The 22,779-nt window shown below is 42.4% G+C and overlaps 2 protein-coding genes across 7 annotated transcripts in view; one reads left to right on the top strand and one right to left on the bottom strand.

Annotated features, from left to right (window-relative positions):
* Positions 1-6,840: 6,840 nt before the first annotated feature.
* Positions 6,841-11,893, bottom strand: Ankrd49 (ankyrin repeat domain 49). Of its 2 annotated transcripts, none has more exons than XM_050120620.1 (3): positions 11,827-11,893; positions 9,864-10,210; positions 6,841-8,855 (listed from the first exon to the last, which is right to left on the bottom strand). In XM_050120620.1, the coding sequence occupies exons 2-3, from the start codon at positions 10,119-10,121 to the stop codon at positions 8,394-8,396; spliced, it is 720 nt and encodes a 239-aa protein (XP_049976577.1). In that variant the 5' UTR covers positions 10,122-10,210; positions 11,827-11,893; the 3' UTR covers positions 6,841-8,393. The 2 variants fall into 2 exon arrangements, with proteins under 2 accessions (XP_049976577.1, XP_049976576.1); XM_050120619.1 differs by lacking the exon at positions 11,827-11,893 and adding an exon at positions 11,397-11,814.
* A 67-nt stretch (positions 11,894-11,960) lies between these two features.
* Positions 11,961-22,779, top strand: part of Mre11 (MRE11 homolog, double strand break repair nuclease) — a 51,102-nt gene continuing 40,283 nt past the window's right edge. The window contains exons 1-4 of one of the 5 annotated variants that reach the window (XM_050120596.1): positions 11,961-12,107; positions 12,728-12,840; positions 14,256-14,388; positions 18,648-18,808. In XM_050120596.1, coding sequence (XP_049976553.1) covers positions 12,821-12,840; positions 14,256-14,388; positions 18,648-18,808 — 314 coding nt within the window. In that variant the 5' untranslated portion in view covers positions 11,961-12,107; positions 12,728-12,820. Of the gene's footprint in view, positions 12,114-12,727; positions 12,841-12,863; positions 13,025-13,050; positions 13,554-14,255; positions 14,389-18,647; positions 18,809-22,779 lie in introns of those variants that run through there. The other 4 variants (XM_050120597.1, XM_050120595.1, XM_050120598.1 and 1 more) reach the window with 4 other exon arrangements.

Genomic DNA, 22,779 nt, shown 5'->3' with positions numbered 1-22,779 from the left:
CAAAGGACCCAGCTTCTCAAGAGAGGTGCTTCCGTTGTGTGACTGGGAAACCGAGAGTCACAAAGTTTTGGGAAAGTGTCCAAGGCCACAAAACTGGGGTATGACTCAGCAAAGTCTGCTCCAAAGCCCCAAGAATTGGTCACCAGCTGGGACAGGGAAGGTCTGAGTGCTGGGATGGGCCACAGGCCCGGGACCGGTGATTCCCTACTATAAATTCACAATTTAGGAGCTGTAAATTACTAAACAACTGTAGTTTACGACTTCGATACCCACTGTCTATGTCAGCGCACAAAGTCACCGATTTTACAGGTGACGAACCTACAGAATTGGAAAAATGAGTCAGAAAATCGAGTTTGTTTGAAGCAGCGGTTATCTTCGTTTTTTTTAAGTCATTAAAAAGTTGCATTACTTTTTTAGAAAGTTAAACAATTCGATAAGACTTTTAACAAATTCAGGATATTCCTCCCCCCCCCCCCAATATGTCTGTCTTCACTGAATCCCAGTTGCAACCACTTTTATTCTTCCGGTTTTTGTTGTTGTTTTCTTCTTTGTTTGTTTGTTTGAGACAGGGATTCTGTGCAGTCCTAGCCGTCTAGGAACTCTCTTTGTAGACTAGGTTGACCTTGAACTCACAAGAGGTCCACCTTCCTCCCTTGCGTTGTGGTTAATTAAGGACGTGTGCCACCATGCCCGTCTTCGATCTTTAAATTCCAAAACAAACCTTTGCCACGAGTGCCCTGCACACCTGCCATTTCTTGCGCCCAGACATTCACTTGCCTCTGCCTCCCGAGTTTGTGCGCCACCAACGCCCAGCCCCCGCTTTTATTCTTGGTTGTTAATTTCGTGTTTGTAGCCATTAAACCACATTGGTGGGATAGAATAGTCTCGAAACTGACTTAATCATGTACTAGCACCAGATATAAACAAAAGTGGGTGTGGGCGTGGGGTGCGACTGAGAGAGAAGAACCTTCTGGGCACGGGTGTTATATAAATTGGATGTGCATCTGGAAGAAAACCCTGAACCTTGACTTCTGGCGTATAGTAAACACAAGCAGCAGATTAGATGGTCGTAGTCATAAAGGGAAGGCCAAGGCTTCTAGGTGGTATCCGTTGAACATGGTCACGACCTGGGTGTTGGGAACAATTTCCTATGTAAGCAATAAAAGGCATAAATCAAAAGAAAACATTAAGTTAGAGAACATAAAAATTAAGATAATCTCTTGATTAAAGTCACTGGACTGGGTCTGAAAAAGCATGGGATAAAACCGGACTGGCTGAACATAGCAGACAATGAGGACTGCTGAGAAGTCAAGAACAATGACAATGTGTTTTGATCCTACTACACGTACTGGCTTTGTAGGGGCCTAGGCAGTTTGGATGCTCACCTTACTAGACCTGGATGGAGGTGGGTGGTCCCTGGACTTCCCACAAGGCAGGGAACCCTGATTGCTCTTCTGGCTGACGAGGGAGGGGGACTTGATGGGGGAGGGGGAGGGATATGGGAGGCGGTGGAGGGGAGGAGGCAGAAATCTTTAATAAATAACTTAATTAATTAAAAAAAAGAATGTAGGGGTTAAGTCACAGACTGGGAGAACATTTTCGAACCACATTAGGACCCATAAATAAATAATCAGGACCCATAAAGAAGTCTCACAGATCAGTGTGAGTAGGGTATGGAACTCAGTAGAGCATGGGGGGAAGACACACAAATGAACACACGACAGAAGAGATCCCAACAGCTGACGGACACTGAGACACTGTCCCACACATTTGTCACCAGGCCAAGCAATGGAAGCGGCAAGGAGCTGTTACCTCCCCCACGCTAGCCTGGTTGCTAAACCAACAAACAGGAAACAGTTTCCGGAGCAGTGGCAATGGTTGGAGGGCACATGGCAGCTGGGTTCTCATCCTTTACTGTTGAGTGCCTCCTGAGCTGGCCAGGGAGGTTTAGGCAGGAGTGTTTGTGACCAGCTGGGGCAGCACAGTGAGAGTCTGTCAAAAACGAAAGTGTAAATTTATGTGACTAATTTGAAGAGCTGTTTTTACTGCTTTTACTAAAGAGGAATGTTCTAATATCACAGACATCAGACATGTACTAAACTATGGAGCAGGGCACCAAAGCCACACAGTAGAGTGCTCCCAGTGACACCATTCACCAAAGCCCCAAAGACTCGTAAAGGAATTAGAAACAAGGTGACCCGTTAATCATGTGTTCTTAGAATATCACAAGGAAAAAGCACAAACTTTTTTATGTAGAAACGTGGGAGAATTCCACAGATATGATGTTGTACATTTTAAATTATTCAATGGCGTAGTAAAAATTAAGATGATGAGGTAAAAATAGTGGCTAGCTTTGAGGAAACACTGAGGGGTGTAAAGCAGGTTTTAGGGACCCCAGCTGTATTCTGCACCTTGATCTGAGGGTAGCTACAAGGTTTGTACATTTTGTCAAGGTTTCTAAACTTTGTTGTGTGTATGGTATATCTCCACAAGCTAACAAGCATTTTATATTTTATATATAATTTTATATTTTAATTTTATATTTTAGTTATAAAACAAAAGCTTGTTTGAAATTTTACTCATAAAAAACAATGTCATTTATTTGATTAAATAATAAGGAATCACACAATTCTTGTTTCCTCTTTTCCCCAACATCAAAAACCTGGAGGTAAATTTTTGGTTGCAGTAGCTGCATTAATTTAGGTAGCTTATTTCTTTTCTCTTCTATGGCTTTGCCTCTTAAAATTTCCAATCACAATATGTGTATGCCACTTCAAATTCTTTTGTGTATAAATTATTGGTTAAAAAAGTATACAATATGTTATTTTAGCTGTAAAAATGGGGTACTTGGTTTATCCTCTTTGCAGTTTAATGAAAAAGACCAAAATGTCCACTAGGTGGAGACAAAATCAAAGACCTGATCTACTAGCACAGCAAAAAAAAAAAAAAAAAAAAGCTATTGTATTATCAAAGTTAATATATTAAATCACATGACAGTAGTATTAAGTATAAATCTAGGTGATATATTTAACATTGTATGTTTAATTCTTTAGTTTTACAACAAATCTCAAGAGCTCTTACCTGTTTGCTTAGGTTTTGAACACTGACAAAGTAATGGGGGGGGGAACTTCCTGCTGTTGCGTTTCTTCAGAGAAGTATATCCTATACTTGCTTCAGGGTCTCAGCTCAGTTCCTACAGTCTTAAGTTAGTTTCAGACTCCGCCAATACTCCTTCTATAGTAAGCAGCCATCATATCAAATTTATTGAATGTTTCCAAGTGGATTAAATTTGGGGGACAATTGTCTTAATGTCCTCATCTGTCTGTTAATGGGGACTCTTCTTCTTAGAAGTGCTTTTTTTTTTTGGTCTGGTATTTTAAAACTCCAGTGAATTGGTAAAATGCAGTTATTTGGTAACTTACAAGATCCAAAAAGCCTCCAAGAAAATACACTTTTTAGAACTTGGAGGAGGTCATCATGTATCCTACTTGCTATAGAAAAATAAAAGGACAAAATTAGTCATTCTTGGATGTCTACCTGCAGAAATCATCCTCACTGAAAATGGGGTTGGTGGCCCATACCTGTAATTTCAGCCCTCTCTGTGGGCAGAAGCAGACAACCATGCGGTCAAACCAACCTGGCCTATAGGAGGGTCTGTCTCACAAAACCATTTAAAGAAACAAATGTAATTACAATATGCTTTTTGTGCAAGACTTATATCCTGCTCAAAGGACTGTGGAAGCAAAAGTCAAGCCTGCCTAAATACCACCATCATCAACAGGTAGAAAGTTCCAACCAGACTTGAGATTCCTGTCCAGCCATTCTGCAACCCAACTGTTGACCATGTCGCTAGGCGAATCTAGGATTTGTCCTGCTGTCTACAAGTGAATTCTTCCACCGTCCCCAACCCCGAGAAATAGTCATTTGAAGGAAAAAAGTCAACTTGTTAACTCATCTGGATGTATTCCGACTTTATTACGTCGATGGCTGCCTCCCACTAATACCCCAGGGCTGTTCTGTTACTAATCTTGAAACCAGGTCGGTAAGTCACCAGCTGTTTTTCACTGCAATGACTTTTACTTCTTTGTGTTTCTATGCCACAAAGTGAAAATTGCTTCTTATTGTGTACTTGTACTTATGTGAGGTGGTTAAAACAAGTAAGCTCATTGGTGCGGGGTGGGAATGCAGTTTCCAGGGTGGGACATAGAGGGGAATGGGGAGGAGAGATGTTCACTGTGCATCATGCATCGGCTATGAAAATGTCTGCCTGCATTCAGGATATCTACTGGGCAGCACTGTGCCTGCGGATAGAGACGCTGTTCTGTTCATGCACTCGATATTTTAAGAGGGCTAGCCTTTGATGGGGGGAAGCTCTGTTAACCAATCACCTTTAAGAAGTGGAACCTAGTTAAGGCGTGGCTACCTGGAGCCCAGGAAGAAAACTAGGGTGGACCAGGTGCGCTCTCTCTGGGTGATTCCCGCAAGACACAGCGAAACTCGGACTTCCCATTCTTGTGGTGTGAGTTTCCCCTTATAACAATTAAAAATATAATTGTTTGTCTTTAAGCTGGCCTGGTTATTTTCCAAATTGAGCAAACAGTTACAAGCCTTATGATAAATGTTCTCCTCATAACAACTACGACAAAAGGGGAATTTTTTACATAGAAGATAAATAGCATGGCATTTTACACGGAAGTAGAGAAGAGATAAAATCAACACGTTTGTGACCTACATAAAATGCATATTTCACATATGGTCCCGGGGCATACATATTTAAAGTCTAGGTGCTGGGAGAGAGGGCTCGGGTGTTTAGAATATATGCTACTCTGTCCCCAGCAGTCACCTCAGTCAGCAGGACACAACTGCCAAAGCTCCAGGGAATCTGACACATTCTTCTGGCTTCTTCTGGCTCTTTGGGCACTTACCCTCACACACACATATACAATTGTGAAATAAAATTAAATCCTAAAATATACCCACTAAACCTTTACAAGTAAATACATTTTTCCTGATTTTCTATGTCTTCAACCTACTGTAAGATGATGTTAAAGGGTATAGATTCCACTCTGTGTACTAGCAGACTAACTAGTAACATATACTTATAGTCGGTTAATATTTTAGCTTTCTTTTTTGAAAAGACAAGTCTGGAAAATTCATTGCAACTTTGTCCAGCTATATAGTAAAATTGGCATTTCCATCATGCAAACTATTAAAAATCATATGTAGCTGTGACCTCCACCGAACCATAGAAATTAGAATTTTCTAAAACTAAACTCATTTGACTTAAAATTTCCAGGTACCAAAATTAGGAGTAGGGAATATTTTCTCCCCAATAACACCTCGTACTAGGCAGGTCTCTTTTCCTATATATTTTAGCTTTGTGTTTGAATGTATTTAAATGAGTTAAGCAATGAAATATAAGAAATGATTACTAATTTTTAAAGTATATAATGGTTGTCTTAAGTTTATTTCTGTTGCCATGACAAAATATCCTGACAAAAAGCAACCGAGGAAAGAAAGGTCTCTTTTGTATTTTATGTGTGCATGCATGTGACCTTGTCCAATTAGTCAAGTTTGGATATATTCTTTGTATCATGTTCTACCTTATTTTTTGAGGCAGTGCCTCACTTAACCTAGAGACAGCCTTTCTGCTAGACTAGCCACGGTGAGCCCTGGGCCACTGCTAGACTGACCACGGTGAGCTCCGGGCCCCTGCTGACCCTGCCTTGCTAGTGTGGGGTGACAGGTGTGTGCCATTATGCTACTTTTATGCGGATTCTGGGGATCCAAACTCGGCTCCTTTTGCTTGCACGGGATGCAGGTGCCCTCTGAAGCACCTCCCCAGACCCTCCGTTTTCATTATAAAACGCTTCCATTAGGGTAGTTGTGTGTGAAATTGTAGCTCATGGCATCTCAAAGGGTCCGGGTCCTTCCTGAGCTCAATATAATTCTCCAGTGTTTCCAGTTTCACCTACAGTGCCTCTCAGATGAAATGCTGAGCCAGCCCATTGTACTTACAAAGGAAGGAAAGTAAAACAATTTAGGTGGCAGCTTGCTTTTGGACGGTGAGAGCTAGTCCTTTCAGTAAGCCGGGTTCGAACCTACAAAACTTGCTGCAGTGATGAGACGGACTGGAGGAAGCGCCCGTGTCATTAGGTCCACGATGAGGACACTAAATGAACCCGAATTTTCAATGGATAAAATGACGAACCAGAAATGAATGCTTTTATGGATTTTTTTTTCTCATTTGCTCAGTATTAACAGGAACCCATCCTAAAAAGGGGGGGAAATAAGGCATTGGGGTGCTTCAGAAAGATGTAAGCAGAATGAGCCATAACCCATTCAACCTGGCATTTCCCCATAGGTGCATTTTCTCTCAGAATCTCATTTCTCTCCAGTCCTTGTAATTATTTCCTTTAATTTTTTCTTATTTTGCTTATTCCAATTTTTCTGTTGAAGAAACCTTTGATACATAGCTGGAACCTTTGAAACTGGGGTAGAATTTTTTAAATGTCCAGTTGCTTGAATTATTGAGAAAAGCTCTATGTTGCTAATTTTACTGGGAATGTATGAGAGAAAACTATAGCGGGAAAGAACTACTGTCAGTCTCCAAGGGTACAAATGCCCAGGCTGGGAAGGGCATGTCTTCCTGAAATAGTGGCAGCAGGAACTACAATGTCATGAATAAGCATGTACTCCTAAACTGGAGTTACAGATGGCTGTGAGTGCTGGACACTGAATCTGGATTTTCTGGAAGAGCAGCCATGCTCTTCACAGGACTCCTCCCTTCAGCTCCACACACCCGATTAAACCACTATTGAATCTCAGTCGACTGACTTATGTGGGTTGGCCCAAAAGACGAAATTAGGTCGACATTTAAAAATGACATTGGAAAGGACAGCTGTTTTTCTTCTCGCTGTGACCAAACACTTGAGTGTTATGGTGTAAGAGGCAGTCACTGTGGTAGGGAAGGCAAAGCAGTGTGTGTGAAGTAGCTGTCACTGTACCCAGTGAGAAAGCAGACACAAACACTGGTTCTTAGCTTGCTTTCTCCTTTTTATTTAATCTGGGACTTGAGCCCATGCGACGGTGCCACACACATTTGGACACGCAGTCTCTCTTCAGCTAAACCTTTCTATTAATTCCCTTCCAGACACGCTAGAGGCCAACTCCTGGGTGAGTCTAAGCTGACGCGGACAATGAGCCCCTCGTGGTCTTTCCCTTGGACTCGAGTTCTCGTGGTGAGAAGACTCTTTGGGAATACAGAGGGGCTAGGGAGTCCATCACAAACTATGTTGCAGGCACCAGGAAGAGAAAAGTTAATGCAGCTTGAACTTGAACAAAGGTGCCAGATCCAGTGAAGTTCTGTGCCAGTTAAAGAAGAATTCACGCCTTCTGCACTGTCAGTTTCTACTCTATTTCTAGTTATGCTGTGTCACTACCCATATTTTGTCTCTTGTTTGGTTTTTGTAAGAAAGCCTGAGCCACTTGTTGTTCTGGTCCCATATGATAATCACTCCTCACTGTTACGATTCTGTGTGCCTTTGCCTTTGTCATGGCTTGTAGAAAATGAGGGCTGAGGGGTAGCGGTGGACATTTCCTGGAACTCACTGAGTCTAGGTAAGTAGTGCCCAAACCAGCAGGGAGAGAGAGACGGGTCAACCCTTCAGAGGGCAGTTTTAATCTCTTGGACCAAGGTACAGTTTTGTGCATGTCAAAGTGACACTGACTGGCCATAACAATAAGGGTCACATGGGTTGACCAGGGTGAGGTAGGACTGTCCACAGGATTATGAGGAATGTGGTGGGGGAGGCAGTGTAAAACATTCCAGGATTAAACATCTCCCTAACTGCTTTCCTCAGAATGGCTACATCTTACAATACACCTAAATATTTCACTATTTTTTGAACTTACGAAGATGTAAGTCACGAATATGTTAGTGTTTCTTGTTTAGAATGAAAGCAACTGGAGATGCAGAAAAGACAGCGGAACTGCACCAGTATGTTGAAGATGAAAATTTGGAGTTATCTTAGCTTATAAAAATACAAGTCAATATGCTGAACACTGAACAAAGACCCAGGGTATGGGATATTTAAAAAATACTTTTCTCTTGGATCAGCACCAAAAAATATCCTTAGCTTCTCTATTACCCATGTCCAGTTAAAATTACCTCTGATAAAAATCACAATATCTGTAGCATTCACCACAGCTGCATCCAGACACCTCTCAAATACACTTTGACACCAAGGTCAGGCAGGTCACTTAAAAGAAAACTGTGATTCATCCAACAAAATTTCTGTAGTGAGACATCTGCTCTCTGTATATGGGGATATTTTACATCTCATACATAGGAGGCACTGGTACTTTGAAGCTTAAGAAAATGACTAGAGCCATTAAGACGGAGGTGAAGAGTTGGTACAGTCTTCCACGATTTTAAAGAGGTAGTGATAGACGCTTGTCCTCCTGGCAATGTCGGAAGCGGTTTCTTGTGAGTTGTTTTTCAGCCCTGGTTTGATGTAGCGATTCATCAGGAGGAGTTCCAGGGTGTCCCTGCTGTCTCTATTCCCAGCAGCAAGGTGCAAAGGGGTCAAGAGGCCTTTTGTTTGGGCATTGATGTCTGCATCGTGCTGAAGTAAGAAGGAGGCCACCCTGGTGTTATTCCACTTACAAGCACTGTGTAGTGGTGTCCAGCCATCCACAGTCACTGCATGAACATCTGCCCCTTGAGCCACCAGCTCACGAACAATATCTAAGTGTCCACTGTAGGCTGCTCGGTGAAGAGGGGTGTACTCATCTTCGTCCCTAGTGTTCACTTCAGTGGCCTTCTCAGAAAGTAGCCTCTGCACTGTAGCAAGCTAAGGAAAAAAGGAAGAGAACTTAAAAAAAGTCCAACTCAAAGCAAAACAATCGACAAAGGCAATTACATCATCCAGTGGCTTTAGACTTCAAGATTCTCCCTAAAGGAGGAGACAGTAATGATTAACGTTGAACAAGTTACAGCCCATCACTCTCTGGTGCATCTAAAGAATCTGATTCTCTGAATATCACACCACACATTTAACCCATTCTAATAAACGCTTATTGTCAAATGCTTTGACCCTAGATGAATAAAGGGTTTAACTGTATTTTCTATTTCACCTGTAAAGCAAACCTAATTTTCCTGTAACAGTATATCAATCTACACGGCATAGGAACCAAAAAAACCCTTTTAACAGTAGAATAAAGTGAATGCTAAAGCAACCTAGAGACTAAAGAGCTCAGTTCCTCCAGACAAGCTCAGAGACATGTCATGTTGCTGGGCATCAAGGACCTCTGACAGAATACATTGTGCTTTGGGATTGAAAAGAATCATAAAGTGTAAAACCCTCTCAGTTTTCAGTTTACCGACACACATGGGAAGACTTAGTAAACTAAGCACAAATGGGTCAAGTGGGAAGAATTGATTTTTGGGTACTATGTTTGGATGACAAATCTGCCTGGCCTTCCTCGTAGGACTTTGTGAGGAGTAAATAGAGCAGTTAGACACTTGATGGACCGGTCATCTAAGTTAATTTCCTTCTTACCCATCCTTAGCAATACTCACCTGTGGAGTGATCCTAATGATTTAATTAGAGGGTTGTTTATAATTACCCCCAAACCTCCCGACATCTAGTCGGTTTATAATGTAGTGTACATTTTCATATATACTATTTCATTTGACACTCCTACATAAATGAGACAAATATTAAGCTGCCATTTTTAAAGACAAGAAATTAAAAGGACCAGAAATGATGGAATATGCCCAGAGATACAGAGGTCAGGACCAGGTATCTGGGCTCCAAACCAAATGCTTTTCCAACTATATAATGGTTTCTTTTTTTTACCCGATTTTTTTCAGCAGCCCAAAGAAGCAATTTGCTTGGATCTTTTTCCATTTTTTTCTCTTGCAATTGATACCATTCTTCGTGTTTTTCTTCTTGCTCCTCCTCTTCATCAGAATCGCCTACCCAGAGACTCTGAGTACCAGTGGGAATCAGGTGTCCATGGGTTTCCAACAATTCGAGCTGATTAAACTGTTCAGAAAAGTCCAAAGAGTTTTCTGGGTCTGGTGTTTCATCATCCCTTACTTTTTCTTTTTCCATTTTTGCTACTATTCTAAAAAAGCATTTCAAGCACTAGGGGACAGTCTTTCTAGAGACAGATTACATCTGCATTGTTTGGTCATTCCAATCTGAAAACACAAACACAACAATGTTAGACATTGGTAACTAGGCATCATCAACAGGATACCAACCTTGCAAACAAGACAAATAAATTGCCATACTGTCTTTGGTGTTTTCTCCTATAACCCATTAGGTTTCTGTTCTCTATGATCATTTATAGTTTTTATCTTTTATAAAAAATGTTTTCTTTTACTATGTAAATGGTAATAACTATCTTAATTTTAATCTATTAATTTAGGTATGTTAAGACAGGTGGAGTATAGGTACATTCAGTACACAGAAGGGTTGTGATTCACCCAGTACTAAAAGATTAAAGTTTTCCTGTGGGCAGAGATGTTTACTCCGGTAGCCTGCCATATTACTTTATAAACTGACATCAGCTTGAAGAGTTAACCAGAATGTAAGACTCAATTAAGAAAACAAGAAGTTACGTTGAAAACCATTTATCAGTTTCTTAACAATATTTTTTGAACTCTGCCATTTTTCATTGCTATTTTCAAATGTTACAACTTTCATTCTCTGTTGAGCCGATTATATTTCTCTGTCTATTCTTTTAGGTGCTATGTCTTACATTGTTCTTCCATCAACCTTTGAAGAATAGGCCATCTTCAGCTCAGATTCTTGTGCCGTTTGTATGTAACTTGTATTAAGAACTATTTGTATCATTAAATTTAAGACCTATCATTTAACTTTCCTTTGAATGGCCTCTAAGAACTTATCAGTTATACATACTCCTTATGGTGTTTTTCTACTTAATTTCATGTGTTCACCATTCTGTTGCCCTAGTAAGCTTCATTACTAGTGACAAGAGCAACAAAATCATGACCAGCAACGTCCTAGGGCCTATAGCTGTATTGTAAAATATAAAAATCCCACTGACGTTTTTAAGGTCTGATCGGTCTGTCATTTTTTAAGAGAGCGATCAGAACTATTTTCTTGCAGTTTTCAAGGTTTTCTTTCATCTTAAAACTATTTTCTAAAATTACTATGTCACGTCAATTCATTAACCGCTTAACATGTCAATACCAAAACACAGCACAGATCTCAGCCCCCTTCCCACACCTTTCGTTACGAAAACTCATATTAACTCTGACTTTACCGTTCCAGATGTAAGCTACATATAACTGTCTTGGTATATTTAAAAGTAAAACCCAGATGTATCTCCTGCTTTAAGGCATAAAACTTTATGCATACCATTATGGAGGAATAGGGCGTTCCTTAACTTAAAGGCAACACTCCATTTTAGAGAGATACGAACTGTTCCAATTCTCATCTCAGTGAGATGGAGCCCCACGTCCCATTTCAGAGGACTGCGCTGAGACTCTGACAGTTTAAGACAAGTTGCCCCGCATCAGCATCAGGACCTTTCTGGGGTCTGATTTAGTTCAACGCTCCACATTATTTTTACTCCACTCTCTTCACGGTTCTCTCAGCACACAAAGTAAGGCACAAGTGGTGACCGGGGATCCTGGGGCGATCGTCAGGGGAAGAGGGAAGAAAGGTCTCTCTCCGGTCTAGCGGGAGGGCTTCCGATGCCCACACCGGAGAGGCTGCCTCGGCGTTACCTAAGACGTGGCCCGCCACCCACGGTCGCCCGCCCCGCCGCTCCGGACGCTCGTCTCACCTTCCACCGAGAACCTCGCCGAGAGCATCGCTTCCGGGTTCGCCCCTCCGCTGACGATGATTGGCTGCGTGCAGGGGCGGAGCCATTCTTTAGTCAATGAGAGAGCAAGGAGGACATGTGACGCCGGCGTCACCAGTGAATCTCGCGAGAAGTACGGCGGCGGCTGTCCCGCGCCTAATTCAGGATTCTGCTCGCGGTGTTCTTGTTCTGGGCACTCCCGCTCTGTTTGCCCCGTGCTGGAGATGATCTGTGGTCTCGCCGGTGGACTCTGACGAGTCCAGGTTGGGGTAACCTAGGCCTCACTCTCTGCGTGGAGGTTCACGGCGGAAGCCCCTAGCTCCTGGGCCCGTTGAGGAAGAAGGGCCGGGTGGGCCGGGTGGACCGGGAGGGGTGCGGGCTCTGCGTTCCGACCCGGAGTGCCTCGGGTGGAGGGTCGTCCTCGGTGGCTGCGCCGCCTTCGCAGTCACCACTCTGTCACCTTGGCTCTGAGAGTCGTTCCACGCAGACCACGTGCTTGGTTATTTATTCTGGCTTTAAATGTGGGCTACCCCATTAAAGCCCTGTTAATGTTGAATGTATGTGGTGGCCTATTCTCCAAAACCCTAGGTAGTGTAGCTTAAATGTACGCACGGAAAGAATTACGTCTGATCCTCTCTGTCCAGGGATTTACTACCCACCAATCTCCTGAGGAAGGCAGGAGAGAAGTAGTCATGATAGTGCAGTTAGGGCCTCATTCGAGGATGTGACTTACCCTTAGGTCGTGAAACAATTACAGTAAGATGAAAACTAGTCTTTGTCAAAATTGCCGGTGCTTGTTTAAGAAGCCTACCCTGCAGCTGAACTCCCGTTGGTGAAATATGTGCAACCTTTATAAAATGTGTGTTTTGATATTTATCTTTAGAATTTGAATCGGGTGACTTCCCTGACATACCTGAACACAGACCCCCAGCGTACTTGGAGAGGAACCTGGCCCCAGAAGAGCTCTACCGTAAAAATGAGCCCCACAGATCCACTGTAAGACTGACTCATTGACGGTGATGATCTTAAGAGAAAACTGGACACTTTAACAAAAACAGCAACAAAACTTGATAGTGAATAGAATGTCACCAAAAACATGCCTGCCGTGCTTAAAAGCTCGTCCTCTATGCTTCTTAGCAGAGAGATGGTCGGGAGCTGAAGAGGAATGTGTTAAGCAATTGTATGGCCATGCAAGAAAACTCACTTCTGATTTGTTTTAAACTGTTAACTCTATAAATAATCTTTTAGAGGAAGTTGCTTTAATATTGAGTAAATTAGAATGAATTTGAACGAAATGGAAATCTATAAAAGAACTTTAGAAGTTAGGTGTGTGTGTGGGGGTGCTTGAACATGAGTGGAATCTTCCACTTCTGGTTTCAAGTTCTCCATCAGAACTAGCTGTGTGGTGTTAGGAAGGTCAGCAATTCCCTGGACTCGCCTTGTTTGTTTGTTTGTTTTTTTTTTGTTTGCTTAGCTAGAATGATAATGCTCCTTTGAGGTCTGAGAGAATTTATGTGAAAATACACACACTCTGGAAGGGTGTGGCTGTGATCTGAGAAGTTTGTGGGGCATCCAGGACCCCATGCGTGCAGCTGATGGAGCTTCTGGGTTGTGCAGTTGTGTACAGAATACATTTTGAATTCCTAGTGGTCCAGCGAAGAGAGCCTGACTTTTTTATGCCCTCTAGTCTTGATTCTCCTGCTAGTGTGGTGAGTGGGTTATCTCTGTGTCTGGCCTTCTTGTTTTCCAGAGATAGTGACTTTGCCTGCCTTTTCCCCTGTGGGGACTGAGATTACATCTTAACTATGAAAGTATCGTAAAGAACTAAACTTAATGCTAAGTTTAGTGAGTGTTAATAACAGTTAAGCTGCTGGTTCACATGGAAACACCTTTATCAAATTTCATTTGGATTTGAACAGCTCTGTTTTGTGACTTGGTCAAATTTATTATTGGAGAATTCTGTAAAGAGCAGAGTCAGGCAGATATTTTCAGGGTTTGGAATGTAAGCAACTACTATATGCGTATAAAATCTGCTCTTAAATATAGAGGAAGACTTTTAAATGACTTTTTCAGAAAAGTGTACAGTCATATAATAGCAAGGGAGCAAAGCCTTTTGGGTTTTTGTTTAGCAAAGTGGGGAACAGATCTGAGAGTGTATAAAACTGTTTGTATCAAGGCTATGAATTTTCATAGCAAACACCTACAAATGTCACTCACCTTTGCTATGTGTTTAATCGAAACGGAGAGCCATGGTGTTAAAGATCTGTTGAGTACTGCAAACTTTCATGCCAAGTCTGATGCTAGAAAATGATTTGCTTTATAGTTGCTATTAGTTATTATTTTATGTTTAGGTCTCCATTTGCTTGACTGTCCTTTTAATGCATAGCATTGAATTTTGTTTTTTCATACAGTGACGATGAAGACACATTTAAAATCCTGGTTGCCACTGATATCCACCTTGGGTTTATGGAGAAGGATGCAGTTAGAGGAAATGACACGTTTGTGACGTTTGATGAAATTTTAAGACTTGGCCTGGAAAATGAAGTGAGCTCGGGTTACATTTGTGTGTGCTCTTCTGTACTTCCTCAGTAACAGCCTCTTTTCTGTTGAGTTAGAGTTGATTGCCAAACTTCATACACTCACATTTTCTGGCTAAATGTCAATATACTTAAAAATTCGAGTACTTTGTGTTCATAATTTGAGCAGAAATTGCCTTGACAAATAACCTTCACATTTAGAAACAAGGGGTATTTAACGATGCACCAAGCTGTCGTGATTCCTACCTTTAATAAAAAGATGGCTGTTGGTGTTCAAAGAACATATAACCAACCGGAATTTGAGGCAAATATCCCAAACATTCAAGTACAACATTATTTGTAGAAAGAGGCCCGTAGAAGCGCCATTTCCTAAGACTTCAGAGGTAGAGGAGATTGGAGTTTAGATGAGACTAGTCACATGAACTGAGTCAAGAAGGTGACATTTAATGTGTGTTGAAGGAGAAGCAGCCTTTAATTCTAGGTTCACAGAATGGCCTTTCAGTGTGAAGCAGAAATGAAGGCACAGGTATAAGACAGCATGGAGTATGTTAGGTGACTGGTTTGGCTCGCTTGTGGGCCATGTGTGCACTGAAGAGAGCTGAGCCTGTAACTCAGTTGGTAAAGTGCTGTGTACCATGCACAAGGCTCTGGGTTTGATGCCCAGCAGCATAGAAAGCTTGAATGCGGTGGCACATCTTAATCCCAACACTGAGAGGCTTGAGCAGGAAGTTCAAGGTCATTCTCAATTACTACAGTGACTTTGAGACCAGCTTAAACTACATGAATGAGAACTTTATTTTTAAAAAAAAAATTGCTGAAAGGCTAGAACTGAGCATTTGAACTGTATTGATGAGGGGAGCTGCAGATGTCGGACTCTTGTTCTGTGCAGTGGAATGTCTTCTGGCAGCTGACACTGGAGAGCATTTAATGCTTTTAAAAACTGGAAAAGACAAAGTCAATATGTGAGAAGTTACAAAGAGAAGGTGTACATATGTTAATTTGCAGGGTTTGGAAATGAATCAAATCTGATGAACCTGGGTGGATGATGGTGGCATTTCTTAAACCGCCTTACTGAAGGGGAGTCTGTCATATGGGAGGGTGTTGGAACTCCGACATAACACCAGGATAGAGGTGGAGATTGGAGTGGGGAGTGTTCCCCGAGTCCAGGAGGGTGCCCTGCCTGCCCAGCAGTTTCCCTTCAGCCCCTGACTGTCTACCACCTTCTGCTGTCCTGGTAGGCCCATAACAGTACCCGTGTAGCTTCTGTCTCAGTTGTCCTGCAGTGCAGTAGCTCCTAGGGGTCTTTCTACTTCACACTTCGCCTCCTGTGTGTTGTCAGCATCACAGCCAAAGCAAACTTGATACCATAAGTAGATCCTGTCACTGTCCTCAAAATCTTAATAGCCTTCCTCTGAATTTAGATTCAGACTCACATATAATGCTGTACCTTGACCTTGGCCCCTCCAGGGCTCTGGATCCTTACAATGAATGCTGCAGGTTCCTCCTAAGTGTCTGGATCTTTGTAACTTGACACTGGTCCTCCCAGGGTTCAGGATCTTTGGTTGCCCTGCCTGCTCCACACCAATGTGTTCTCTGGGACCTTATAGGTCAACTTTTCTGATTTACCAACTGGATTAAGGCAGGGTTGACTTCTCACTTCACATCTTAATTTTTTGGGGAGGAGTAGGATGGGGGTTTATTGAGGTGATCTCATAGCTGATATTGCCTTTGAACTCATAATGTAGCTAAGGGCAACCTTGAAATTCTGGTCCTCCCCCTCCTAAATGCTGACTTATAGACACTTGTCACCATATTTTACCTTTTTGAAGAGGCTTTCCTTTATACCTCCGAGCACTCCGTGACATTATGCTGCTTTTTTGTAATGATCTCATGTAGAATGATTAAGTTGTTTACCCATCGCTTACTTGTGTTCCCCTATGGGAGAGATTCTGTGACAGTGAAGTCTTTCTGTTGCTTAGTAATACCTAAGAAAGCTGAACTCTGTACCAGTCACCCCTGGCTGTTGATCTTTGCCCTAAAATTCCCAGGGGCTCCTAGCGCCTGTGTCCTCCCCAGAATGATGCTCCAGTTGTGACATAAGAGTGAAAGAGCAGTGTGCCTGCCGAGATAATCGCGTGCTTGCTCCGGCTTTTGTAAGCCACTCACTGTTGGAAAAGGGCAAAGCAGTGTCCTCTGTCCTGTGTGATGGGAGTGAGAGACAGTGAAGGGGAGGAAAGCAGTTGTTCCAAGCAGCTTTGGAGCCTGCTGCAGAGAGGTGATGTAATGCCCACCTTTAAGTCCACTGCAGAGAGGTGATGTAATGCCCACCTTTAAGTCCACTGCAGAGAGGTGCTGTAATGCCCACCTTTAAGTCCACTGAAGAGAGGTGCTGTAATGCCTGCCTTTAAGTCCTCTGAAGAGAGGTGATGTAATGCCCACCTTTAAGTCCACTGAAGAGAGGTGATGTAATGCCTGCCTTTAAGTCCACTGAAGAGAGGTGATGTAATGCCCACCTTTAAGTCCACTGAAGAGAGGTGCTGTAATGCCTGCCTTTAAGTCCACTGAAGAGAGGTGATGTAATGCCCACCTTTAAGTCCACTGAAGAGAGGTGATGTAATGCCTGCCTTTAAGTCCACTGAAGAGAGGTGATGTAATGCCCACCTTTAAGTCCACTGAAGAGAGGTGATGTAATGCCTGCCTTTAAGTCCACTGAAGAGAGGTGATGTAATGCCCACCTTTAAGTCCACTGAAGAGAGGTGATGTAATGCCTGCCTTTAAGTCCACTGAAGAGAGGTGATGTAATGCCCACCTTTAAGTCCACTGAAGAGAGGTGATGTAATGCCTGCCTTTAAGTCCACTGAAGAGAGGTGATGTAATGCCCACCTTTAAGTCCACTGAAGAGAGGTGATGTAATGCCTGCCTTTAAGTCCACTGAAGAGAGGTGATGTAATGCCCACCTTTAAGTCCACTGAAGAGAGGTGATGTAATGCCTGCCTTTAAGTCCACTGAAGAGAGGTGATGTAATGCCCACCTTTAAGTCCACTGAAGAGAGGTGATGTAATGCCTGCCTTTAAGTCCACTGAAGAGAGGTGCTGTAATGCCCGCCTTTAAGTCCACTGAAGAGAGGTGATGTAATGCCCGCCTTTAAGTCCACTGAAGAGAGGTGCTGTAATGCCTGCCTTTAAGTCCACTGAAGAGAGGTGCTGTAATGCTCACCATTAGGTGCCCTTCCTCTAACCCTTTATGCTGTGACATGCTCTCAGTTTGGTTCTAAGGTTGTCAGTTGTCCTGCTAGCAGTAAGAAAGTCATTGAATTTTAATCTAAGTTTAGATTAAGTCTTTGGTCTTCCCCAGTGGATTCAAACTCTGTAATTTGCACCTTGAAAGGATATAGGCAGCTGTGGGACTCTTAGAAATTGGATGAATGTGCTGGTTTTAGCTGATTCTTTCCCTGAGGTGAGAGAAACTTCTGGAGGCCTGTCCAAGTGTGTATTATATTTGTCTTTCAGAATTTTTTTCTGTATTTATTATTTTAAAATCTAAATTCTTTTAAGTTTTATTGTATACGGACCCTTGTTATCCAGCTATTTTTATTTTGTTTCTTTGTTCCTTGATTCCCCACCTCTCCCACCCCTCAAGACAGGGTTTCTCTACTAGGCCTGGCTGTCCTGGAATTTATTCTGTAGACCAGGCTGGCCTTGAACTCAGATCTGCCTGCCCCTGCCTCCTGAGTGTTGGGATTAGAGGCACGAGCCACCACTGCCCAACATTCTTTGATATTTTATAGCTCTGTGGTGGAGTGGGGGGTGGGAGAGAGGCTTGGGGGGTGTGTGCTCACACGTGCCAAGGCACATTGCATGTTGGTATATGTGTTCATGTGTCCATGCAGAGGGAGTCTCTCATTAAACCTGAACCTGAATCTGATTTAATAAAGTTCCTTTGACTAGTGCAGCCATAGAGATCTATGTTTCTTTAATAATTCTTCTGAACTATTAAAAGCTAGCAATCTTTGTTCCTTTCTGTTTATCTCCATGTCTTTGTGCTGTGATTGAACCATGGGTTTCATCTATGGCAGGCCAGACTACACCACTAGGCTGTTCTCTCCCATTTTAAAAATCGAGCAGTTATGTTGCCAAGGCTGGTCTCTGAAAGGAGAGGCCTTAAGTGACCACATCAGGCTATGAAATCTGTTTTTCTATCTCTTCTTTGCTTTATACAATTTTTACCTTAAACTTACCAATTATAACATCGTTTTCTGTTGATTAGGTGGATTTTATTTTGTTAGGTGGTGATCTTTTCCATGAAAACAAGCCCTCGAGGAAAACCCTGCACAGCTGCTTGGAGTTGCTTAGGAAGTATTGTATGGGTGATCGGCCCGTGCAGTTTGAGATCATCAGTGACCAATCAGTCAACTTTGGTTTCAGTAGGTAAGTACACTTACGTTTAAGGAAAGGTTTCCTTGGGCATGGTTTCTGTATAATAGATAAGTCTGTGTTCTCTTTCTTATTGCTGTGACAGAATACCCCACAAAGAAACTAGAAGAGAAAAGGGTTTATTTGACTTATAATTCCAGGTTACAGCCAACCGTTCTGGGAACACCAAGGCAGGAACTTCAAGCAGTTAGTTGCTTCCACAATCAAAAGCAGAGAGAGAATGAATACATGCGTGCTTACTGCTTAGCTAGTCAGAGTGGTCTGGCTTCCCTTATCAGTTACCATGAACAAGAACGTTTCCTTGTTCATGCTCGTAGGCCAGTAGACAGTCCTTCACTGAGACTTCCCAGGTGACTCTAGATTGTGTCATGTTGAGGAAACCAACACATTATCTATTAATTAGCTCTTTTGCCATTATTCTAGCAAGTTTTCATAGCAAATGCAGTTCTCTGAATTTTCTGTATATTATTAATTTGTATTTCTTTTTTTTTTCTTTTTTTCTTTTTTTTTTTTTTGAGGCAGGGTTTCTCTGTGTAGCTTTGGAGCCTGTCCTGGAACTAACTCTTGTAGACCAGGCTTCCCTCCCTCCCTCCCTCCTTTCCTCCCTCCCTCCTTTCCTCCCTCCGTCCTCCCTTCCTCCCTCCCAGACAAGTTTCTCTGGAATAGCCCAGGCTGTCCTAAACTTGTTTTGTAGATCAGGCTGGCCTTGAACTTGAAGAGTCCCAGGTGCTAAAATTTATTTTAAGGTGTGTGCCACCACTGCCCGGTAGTGTTTTTTTTTTTTTTTTTTAAATCTTTTTTTGACATGATTTGTGAAAGTTACTTATATATGCTAGCTACTAAGCCATTTTTTTTGGCTTAGTAAAAGGCTTAGGCTTTTCCTCAGTCATTTTCTTTTGGCTGTGCTTATGGTTTGTTGTTGTGGCCAGATACAGTTTTGATGTAGGCCTTATATTAATCTACAACATTATATAGTAAAGATATCTTTTGTTTATTTTTTTTAACCTGCCTACGTTGGGGATGGAACTCCAGGCCTTGTATGTATTAAGCAAATACTCTACCTCTGAGCTATGTCCCCAGCCCAAGCCGTTGTCTTCTTTTCGGTACTGTATGGACACCACAGTATATTTTAGTGAAATGTGTTCTTTGTCACCATGGTGCCAGATTCTCTTCTTTCCTTGTCTTTGATGGCCCTGGTACCGACTGGCTAGTGTTTGTAGACCACCTCTCATTTGCTTGTCTCTCTTGTTTCTTTTGGACAGGGATTGTGGGCTAGGGAAGACTATCACTGAAGCGAAGGGCTTTTCTGATAGCCTTGTGTTAGATGTATGTGACCTCTCCAAGACTTCACTGATGTTGTTGACCTTGGTCATTAGGCTAAGATGTCTTCAGGTTTCTCCGAGGCAAAGCTGTTTTTCTTTCCATTGCCCTTGGTTAGGAGTGGGTCCCTAAGCCAGCCCATACTCGATGGGAGAGGGTTAAAATCTACCTCTGGAGAGATGAATGTCCGAGTATTCACGGGTATTTGTCACTGAGCTCCTTCCTTAGCCCCTTTATTTTCCATAGCTTCTTTCTACATATCCCTGTTGGCCTCAGACTTATGATTTCTTGCCTCATTGCCTCTGTTAGCTATGATTACAGGTGTGCACTACCGTGCAAGACCACCTGCTCTCTGAAGTCATTTCTCTCTCTCTCTTGCTCTCTCTCTCCCTCCTTTTTTTTTTTTTTTTTTTTTTTTTTTTTGCTTTTCGAGACAGGGTTTCTATAGCTTTGGAGCCTTTCCTGGAACTAGGTCTTATAGACCAGGCTGGCCTCGAACTCATAGATCTGCCTGCCTCTGCTGGGATTAAAGGCATGTGCCACCACTGCCCAGCCTGAAGTCGTTATATGTGAGTGATGAGTTCCTACTTATTAATTAATTAATTAATACTGCTGTTGAATCTGTTGTTAGTTTAATTGTTGGAAAGCCAGTGAAGCATGTGGTTAAGAACATGGATTCCTTGTATGTGGTTATGCTCACACATGATTTCATCACCTTGGAGACAGGCAGGAGGATTGTGTGGGCTTGCATCAACCCAGGCACTGTCTGGAGACAGAGGCAGGAGGATTGTGTGGGTGTGCATCAACCCAGGCACTGTCTGGAGACAGAGGCAGGAGGATTGTGTGGGCAGGCATCAACCCAGGCACTGTCTAGCCGGTCTCTCCAGTTCCCAAAGAGCATAAATTCTGGATGGTGTCGGTTTAGAGCATGGCTCTGCCATTTAATGGTCACACGGCTACGTCGTTTCCTTACTCGTGCTAGGCACATAAGTTACGGAGATTGAGCTAGCGAGAAAACTGCCTAGAGTAGTCTTCAGCCTTAGGAAAGCACTCGGGGGACTGAGGCATTTGTTACCTCAGCCATTAGCTGCGGGTTGAATTCTTTATCTGCTTGGGTTTCATCATACACTTTACTGTCCACTTGTTCCTGCAGTGGTGCTGGGGTTGGTCCATGACCTCCTATGCCAGGCTCACTTTACTGCTGAGCTGTGTCCCCAGTCCTTCCTCCTCTGTTTTAATCTAAGAATTGTTTTTTTAGTAATTTCAGGACATTCATTTCTCCCCCCCTCCCCCCCGTTTGAGACAGGGTCTCACTATATACTTTTGGCTGGCCTGGATATCTCACTATGTAGACCAGGCTGGATTTGAACTCACAGAGATCTGACTTCCTCTGCATCCTGTGTGGTGGGATTAAAGGTGTGTGCCACTACTACCTGGTTCAAACTACTTTTGAGCTTTTATTTTTAGGTCCTTCCTTGACTTTTCTGACTTTTTCTGTTCTGTGAAAGGAAAATTGATATTTTGAGAAATTGTTTTTTTTTTTTCCCCCGAGACAGGAGCCTGTCTGGAGCCTGTCCTGGAACTCACTCTGTAAACAGGCTGGTCTTGAACTCAGAGATCTGCCTGCCTCTCCTCCTGAGTGCTGGGATTAAAGGCCTACGCCACCCCTGCCAGACTCTGTTACTTTTTCAAACAATAGTTTCCCATTTTCTTTTCCTCAATGCTTTCATCTTTTTACTTTCTATTTTGATATGAACACTAACTTTACGTCATCTCTTTCCATTGCATTCTGGTTACTTTCCTGTTATGGTTTTCTTAAGTCATATGGGAAAAATGGACAGACACATAAGGGAAATTCTGAAATAAGGAAAGATCGAGTAGCCTGATCAGTTTATAAGTAATTAAACATGTGACTCATGAACTGGCAGAGAGGTGGCACAGACTAGGAACTCCAGAAAGAGCCTCGTATAAAAGACAGGCAGTCTTCGATGGAGGTGAGAGTTCACACTTGGGGACATACCTGTGTTTCAATGAAAGTTCAATGAGGAATTATTAAGTATGAAAGAAAGTCTTTAGGTAGAGGACTTTGTAAAAGGATCTCTTTCCTTGCTGTAAAGATTGACTTCTACAAAGATTTTAAATCTTAGAGACCTGTTAACTTCCCACTAATCAACTACTTTCATACTCTTTCATACAATTCATACCAACTGTTTGTGATTTGAATTTATTTGAGATGTCATGTAAAAATCACAGGAGATAGAAAAAAAGAGATTGATACATTTGTCTTCTTAAAAATAAATATATTTACACCAAAAGAATTTCAGAGCAAACTTAAATGTCATAGTCACGAAGGAAGAATACTTACAACTCAACAGAAATTAAGGCTGATTTTTAAACGAATATTTCCTTCTGTTGATTAATAAAGTCCATTAGTTTATAAAATGTAGACAGAGAGTATACATACTGCACAGAAATGGGAACAGCGCTAATGCCTGTCCGAGAGCGGCTGTCTCATTTCTAAGGCATCAGATGAGCTGGCTGAAGTGTTTTCTCATGGACACTGGATAGGCAGACAGTTCTCGTTCCTCAGTGCACATTGCAGTTACCTAGGACTCCCAGGTACTCATTCCAGTCTCCATGCCAAC

The sequence above is a fragment of the Alexandromys fortis genome, unplaced genomic scaffold (assembly GCF_014885135.2).
Source record: "Alexandromys fortis isolate MF-2015 unplaced genomic scaffold, M_Fortis_MF-2015_v1.1 scaffold_171, whole genome shotgun sequence".
Classification (NCBI taxonomy): Eukaryota; Metazoa; Chordata; class Mammalia; order Rodentia; family Cricetidae; genus Alexandromys; species Alexandromys fortis.
The sequence above is the reverse complement of the archived record's forward strand: the minus strand, read 5'-3'. Positions and strand labels throughout refer to the sequence as shown.

Bases quoted from the DNA above. Each gene is read 5' to 3' on its own strand.
- Ankrd49 (XM_050120620.1), bottom strand. From the start codon at position 10,121: ATGGAAAAAGAAAAAGTAAGGGATGATGAAACACCAGACCCAGAAAAC. The intron at 8,856-9,863 runs GTAAAAAAAAGA...TTTTTTCCTTAG, and splicing joins GGGCTGCTGAAAAAAATCGG to CTTGCTACAGTGCAGAGGCT.